We start from the raw sequence: 7733 nt of genomic DNA, 5'->3' as shown, positions 1-7733 counted from the left end.
AACATTACACGTACAGTACAGTGTTTAATAGAAGATGCAAAAGCAGACATTTTTGCCTTTTTCCTGATCTTAGAGGAATGATATTAATCATAAATTTTTGCTGATGCCTTTTATTAAGTTAGGAAGTTTTCTTCTATTCCAAGTTTCCTGAAAATTTTTTCAGGAATATATGTTGGATTTTGTCAAATGCTTTTGTGTATGTGGTTGTGTGTGTGTGTGTGTGTGTGTGTTTCCATTGAGATCATCGTAAGCCTTTTATTTTTTAGTCTGTTGGTGTGGTGAATTTTCTTAATTGAATGCAAACTAAACTTGCATTCCTGAAATAAATTCCACTTTGACCATGATGTATTATTCTTTTTATGTATTGTTTATTTTGTTTTGCTAAATTTTGTGAAGAATTTTTGTATCTCTGTTCATTTCATGAGGGTTATTAGTTTGTGGTTTTCTTTTTTGATAATGTCTTTCTTGTGAACTCTGTCTGCCTTGGGGATCCATGGACTCCCAGGTCTCTCTCTTCAATTTGGTGATGCTTGTGGTCTCTGCCTTGGTAACCTTCCCTGCCCTATGGCTCAGACACTTTCTCCAGGCAGTTTTTTCCTGTTTGTTTCCTATGTCTCTCAGATCACGTACTTTTGTTACCTGATGTCCAATATGTATAGAGACATTATTTTATGTATTTTGTGTTGTTTTATAATTGTTTTGAGTGAGAAAGTAACCCTGGATCAGAAGTACAAATTCAACATGCCTGGATTCTTTTAACAGTATGAGATCATATACATTAAGGCCTCTTTAGCAAGAAAATCACTACCCAAATGCATGATATTTATTATAGTTCTTCTAGTAACAGGCCAAGTGTTTATGTAGTTGCCCATTACATATGTACACGCACACACACACATATATATCTCCCAGGGATAGGTATACAAATCCACTAGAAAATGAGTTCCTGAATCAATGCTTTATACAAAGGAGGCACTCATTCCATTAGAAACACATATCTAATATTCTTCCATTTATCATACTCTTGTGTTAGCGTCTTGTCTGAAATTAGATTAGCACCCTCATTTCCATTTCCCTGTTTTCAAAATTATCTTATTACATAGTAGCTCATATTCCCAAGACTTTGGAGCCCCTGGCATGGCCATTTCTCAGTGTATATCTGTTAAACGAAATATGGCCTGAGGATACCTCTGTGTTGTGAGTTCCTACATAATGAACTGCAACCTAACTTAGTATGTAAACTAACTGCAAGCCTAACTTAGGCGTGTACTTTGGTAACAAACAGCTGAGTTTCAGCTCATCACAGCAGCTGAGCTTCAATCAATTATAGGCAGCCAGCTGATCAGACTTTGTCCAAGTAAGGCAAGTGCTGATCTATAATGAAATAAAGCTGTTTCTGTATCTCCTTTCTACTTTCTGTTCATAAGTGCTGTCTGCCCACATTGAGGAGCAGAGTTCTGTGAATCTCTTCTGATTCTGAGGGCTGCCTGATTCAACAATCATTTGCTCAATTAAACTGACAAAAACAAGCAATGGGGAAAGGATTCCCTATTCAATAAATGGTGCAGAGATAACTGGCTAGCAAAATGCGGAAGATTGAAACTGGATCCCTTCCCTACACTGTATAGAAAAATCACCTCAACATGGATTAAAGCCTTAAATGTAAACCCTAAAACTGTAAAAACTCTGGAGGATAACCTCAGAAATATCATTCCGGATATAGGACCAGGCAAAGATTTCATGACAAAGACGACAAATGCAACTTCAACAAAAACAAAAATTGATAAATGGGACCTTTAACTAAAGAGCTTCTGCATTATGACCCAGAAACTTTCTCCAGTCTGTTTCTCCCTGTCTGCTTCCCATCTCTCTAGGATCGTGTACTTTTGTTACCTGGTATAACAGCGAAAGAAACTATCAACAGAATAAACACACAACCTACAGAATGGGAGAAAATATTTGCAAACTATGCATCTGACAAAGGTCTAATACCCAGAATCCATAAGAAGCTTAAACAAATTTATAAGCAAAAACTGAAGAACACTGTTAAAAAGTGGGCAAAAGACATAAACAGACACTTTTCAAAAGAAGATATATACGTGGCCAACAAGCATATGAAAAAATGCTCAACACCAAAAATCGTTAGAGAAGTGATATTACCTTTTCATAGAAACTAAAGCAGTCAAGCATGCCAATGTCATATAGCAAGTAAATGGCAGGGCCAAAATTTCATCTCAGGTCAGCTTGACATCCTGTCAGATGTGGCCATGTTCCTCAGACAGTCATTCTTTCACACATGTAAATTTTACTTAATATCTTAAAATCCCCCCCAAAAGATTTTGAACTACACATTTTGTTCTAAACAAAATTTTTAGATGAGGAATAATTTTATATATCTTTACATGAACATTCAGGTAAAACTTGAAGCACTCAAGCCCTAAATAAATTTTTATTCCCAAGACTTACTTAGATGATGTTAGTGTTTTTTGAATTTGGCTTTTCCCATTCTGTATCTATCTTTTATTAATATTAATGAATATTAATAAAGAATATATTTAAAAGGTAATTTATTTTGAAACAGGAGAGAGGAAAATGCATGCTTCAATAATGTCAGCTTCCAGGGAAAGATATTGTGAGCTTGTTTGTCTAAATACATTTTATTTGGAGTTCAGTATGAATTTTCAATAGATGCTTTTCAGATAAAAAAGCAGTAAGTCAAATGCAATTATATAACCAAGAAGATCAGAGGGGATTATCCTGAAGGGTATAAAATGAACCAAGAGCTTTTAGTTTGGGTCATCACAGCATCTGCTCACCAATGCAAAGCAAGGTAGGTGTCTATAGTAAGAAGGCTCTGTGAAATGAAATGTTCTTAAGCTATTTTTTTCATTTTCACCACTTTACCATTTTTTAGAAAGTGGAAAATGCTGAAAGATAATTTGCTTCAATAAGCTCTAATATTTTAAATTATTGCTCCAAATTGTTTAGTAGTAGATGAAGGTGATTGAACTACATACATAAGCATAAGGAAAAAATTCATTGACTTAAAGAAAGAGAAGCAACTGGTTAGTTCACTAATGAAGGATATTTGATATTCATGGCTTTCTTCTGTTTTCATTTTGATTTAAATATTGTTGTCAATTTAATGATCTGTGTATTAAATCCTCTCAATTCCTGTACTAATGGTCATCTTTTATTAAAATATGCTTCTGGAAATGTTAGAGCAAATTCATTTTTGAGTACCTGCAGGGGTAATGTGCTCTGTATTATAAGTTCTTTTTAGTTATTTAACAGTTAAACCGCCATTGATAGTGTACAGCACACACACACCTGCTGTATAGCACATTTTGCTTTCTAGAAAAATATACCGCTTTAGTGAAGTTCCAGGATTATTCATAGGATGGGCAATTAGTTCTTTTCATAGTAAGGGATTTGGAGAGTAAAAATTAATGAAGGAAATTGGCAGAACAGAGAGGAAAGTGTTTATTAAGAATGAAGCATTGGGAGCAAAAATAAGAGGAAAAAAGAGAGGAAAGGGGCAAAGGAAAGAACATATCTTGGAATAAGAAAATATGTTGAAAGTAGGGACATATATGGTCATGCATCTGAAGAAGGCATCTCATTATTTAGGCCCTGCCTGAAACCATGCCTTCTATGTTTAGGTACCCAACAAATTATTTATGATGATTTCAGATGATTAAGTGGCAAAGATGAGAACCCAGATGACGATGAAGAAGAAATTGTGGCGTATCACAGAGGAAGGGATTAACTAACGCTGATTTGTACAGTGTTATATAGCTATATGATCCTTCTTATATAGAGTGCCAAGTGTTCCACGTGTATTGTTTTATTCTTTTTATGACTTTAGGAAGGGACATATGGAAAATGAAGGCACAAAGACATTAAATTACTCAGTTGCACACAACCGCAATTAAATCCTGAAGTAGAATTTAGATCACTAACTCTTAATCAATCAGTCAATCAGATCTGACACTAATTTATCATATAGAATTACAGATTATTTGTGCTGCGAAGATTTTCACGATCATCTTCCGGTTCTAAGCCTTCCTTTTATAGATGAGAAAGTTGAGGCCCAGAAAGATTCTGTGGGTGAAGTTTTACTATTTGCAATAAAGAAGTAAAGGAGAAAGCACAGTTCTTGCTTTCTTTATGCCCACAAAGTTGTACAGCTACTGTGGCTGGTAATTCAGCACTTTCATTTTCTACTTTTGTTACTTTAGAGTTCTACATTTATAGGAGAAACTTAAAAAAATATAGAGTATCCATAGTAAGTATGACAATAACAGGAAAACCAAAACAAATTTTCATCATACATTTTAAAAAGGGTCGGGTGTACTTGTCACTTTCTATTTTGCAGATGGGGAAATAACACCCAAACAGATTATACATTTTAGTAAAGTTCTCATAGATTTATGGAAGAATTCTGTTTCTTAATTTTTTAGACCAATATTTTCATCACCAGGTCACCACATCGATTTTATACAGAATCATAGAGCTAAAAGTTAAATTATGTGAAGTTAATTGTTTCCTATACAAAAAACTCAGTAGCTGGCTGTCTAAACAAGAAAGAACTATAACGACCATGATGGGTAAGCATTTTACGTAATTTAGCAGTTAGTAATGTTAAGATCCTACAGAGGATCCTCAAGGTCCGTATCTCTAAAATACTGGAACCAACTCTGTACCATAGAGGGAGCTGACATTTGAGAAGCGCTTGAGAAAGCCAGGTTCCATGAGTAAGGAGTTTGTATGTTTTTTGCTCCTTAACTCAAATACCAAAAAAAACCCTCCATAGAATGTTTGAATATGCAACATTTCATTTAAAAGAGTTTGTGAGAAAAACCCCTGTTATTTAACCTTTAAAAGTTAAGTCTTCCTAAAATTGGTTACTTTCTTGTGTAATAAGAAGTATAGTAAACATAAATCTTTGATAATTGTAGGTCTTAAAGTCATAATCTGGACTCTTTCAGAGTCCTAGAGCAATCTGTATTTTTATTATTTGTGTTCATATTAGCTCCTCCACTGGACAGTCACCCCTTTAGGTAAAGGACCGTATCTTTTCCATTTGTGTCTGTCAGTGCCTGGTTCCGACGCTCAATATATGTTTATCTAATTTGCAATTCTCATTCTACAAATAGAAGGTTGATTGAAATGACCACTAATCTCTGGAATCTGAAATTTAAAATAAATCCCTGGTAACCTGCGTAATGTGGTTTTCATGGTTTCTCATAAGTTGCTTGAAAAAAAAATCCTGGTTAACTGAGGCTGAACCTATGAGGTTTCAGTTAACATAGGTTTTAGTGTATATAGCTTAAAGATGCTGTTGAGGTATAACTGACAGATTTGGGGAAATCTTGGTACTTCTGATTATTGGACAAAATATTTTGTAAATTATAATTTATTTAATAGAACAAGCAAACAAGTTTATGTTCATAGACAACAATAATACTCCATTAAGGTATATATTTTCTTTACTGACAATGATACTTGAGAATGAAAACAATCCAAACACATCTAGCTAGTTGTACAATATTTGTAAGATTAAAAAAAAACTTCTTAAATCTTCAAGGTGATCAACTTACATCCAAAAGTCTGAAATTTAATTACCCTTCCTCAGTAGTGGAACTAAAATAATTATGTCATAACATTATCCAGAGGTATAATGATATCAATATATGATATATATCCAATATATCATATAAATATAACTATATCCAATCAATACATATTGATAATGATATCCAATTGATATTGAACAAGTTCTTCATCATGCAAACTCTATTGAGATGCATGTTCTGTTTCTGCCTGAGGCACTGTGGATCCTCTATTTTCTTCCATGCATCCAAAAATTATTTAATATTCCTGGCTAACCCATAATGGAGCTGTCATCCTTGATTGTATTCTTCTAATCGTGTCAATGTTTTTTTTTTTTTTTTTTGCCTGTTAATCTTTTTGAAAACAAATTACATACCTCTTCTGTGTAAAATAATCTTTTATTTGTTCCAACTGTACATATTTCAACCTTAAAGGGATAGCCTAAGGGTTTGGAAGTGGGATCAGGGGGTTCCTAGATTTCTGAGTTAGCCCCTTAACACCAGTGGTAATTTTAGTTGACCTTTTTTGGACTTTATGTTTCTGGCATCTTCCTTGACCAAACGGTAGAATTATAAGCATGATTATATGCATTGGGATGGTATTGAGGTTTGGTTATACTTTTTCTTGGCTTATTTGCCCTTTCTGATTTTAACCAATAGGTTCTTTAATTTTGTCTTTGATTTAGCATGACTGCTGTCTTTCTGATGTCCATGCTTTTTGGCCTTGCATGTGGGCAAGCGATGTCTTTTTGTATTCCAACTGAGTATACAATGCACATCGAAAGGAGAGAGTGTGCTTATTGCCTAACTATCAACACCACCATCTGTGCTGGATATTGTATGACACGGGTATGTAGTTCATGTTACTTCTTTTGGCTGTAAATTATATAAGCCTTTAAGAAGTCCGTTCCTATATATAAAGGAAATGAAATAAATCACAACCTCGTTTCCCAAATCTAATGGTTATTGACTCCTTAGAAGCAGAGTACACAGGTTACAATATTATGTGAATCTACTCAGTACAATGGATGCAGATAATTTTATAACAGTTTTATGTCCCAGATTTACTTAAACCTTATCTTGTTCCCATGATCAATGATAAAAGAGAGGAGGGTGTCACTTTTGTCTCTGTAGAATTCAGCGTGGTTAAGTTGGTATTGGAGAATGGGGCTAAAGAATTCTTTCCCAGTTGTATTTGTGATGAAGGAATATAAGTGAATTTATTTTTATGTTTCTATTTCTATATGTTTCCTAAAGTCCTGTCACATTATGTTCTCTTTTCTGTTCTTTCCACAGGATATCAATGGCAAACTGTTTCTTCCCAAAAATGCTCTGTCCCAGGATGTTTGCACATATAGAGACTTCATCTACAGGACTGTAGAAATACCAGGATGCCCACTCCATGTTGCTCCCTATTTTTCCTATCCTGTTGCTTTAAGCTGTAAGTGTGGCAAGTGCAATACTGACTATAGTGACTGTATACATGAGGCCATCAAGACAAACTACTGTACCAAACCTCAGAAGTCTTATCTGGTAGGATTTTCTGTCTAATAGTGATATAATTTGCAATTTGGTTAAATGTGCTTGCCTGAAATAAAGCTAACAAAAATATTATGTTTCACAATATCTTATGTTCATTTTGAGAATTATTTAATCCATACCCATACCTACACAGGTGTTAGAGAGCTTAAGTGGTTTTAGAAGAAAAGTTGAATGAATGGGGCCTTTTGGGCTCAGTCGAAGGATGGTTTTCAGGTGAAAGACCAGAGTGGAGGTAAAATGGAGAACAGGGATATGAAATGCCAAAAAACTCGCCTTGAGCAGTCTCTCCTAACAGAGGGCCAGGAGGTTTCTGTGATGTAGAAAGTGAATGTGGGATGACTACAGAGTTATGAAGAGTAATGTGATCAAAAGCTGAAGGAACACATGGTGTCAGAATGCTGGAGACATCTACTTCAAAAGGCTAGAAGCAGGGCTGGCATGGAGGTGGGGAGTAAGGAGCATGTGGAATCTACAATGTAGTGCTTTATTCCTGGTCATTCAAATGCACTGGATAAAACTCCACCCAAACTCAGAAAAGTCTAGGAACTATTTTCTCTTCTTTCTTTCTTTTTTTTT

The 7733-nt window shown here is 34.7% G+C and overlaps 1 protein-coding gene across 1 annotated transcript; it reads left to right on the top strand.

Annotated features, from left to right (window-relative positions):
* The first annotated feature begins 2799 nt into the window (after positions 1-2799).
* TSHB (thyroid stimulating hormone, beta) lies at positions 2800-7248 on the top strand. The gene is made up of 3 exons (XM_011933097.1): positions 2800-2830; positions 6302-6464; positions 6912-7248. Exons 2-3 carry the CDS (start codon positions 6303-6305, stop codon positions 7164-7166), a joined length of 417 nt encoding a protein of 138 aa, XP_011788487.1. The 5' UTR covers positions 2800-2830; position 6302; the 3' UTR covers positions 7167-7248.
* Positions 7249-7733: the final 485 nt, after the last annotated feature.

Source organism: Colobus angolensis, unplaced genomic scaffold (genome assembly GCF_000951035.1).
Source record: "Colobus angolensis palliatus isolate OR3802 unplaced genomic scaffold, Cang.pa_1.0 Scaffold124, whole genome shotgun sequence".
Taxonomy (NCBI): domain Eukaryota; kingdom Metazoa; phylum Chordata; class Mammalia; order Primates; family Cercopithecidae; genus Colobus; species Colobus angolensis.
The sequence above is the reverse complement of the archived record's forward strand: the minus strand, read 5'-3'. Positions and strand labels throughout refer to the sequence as shown.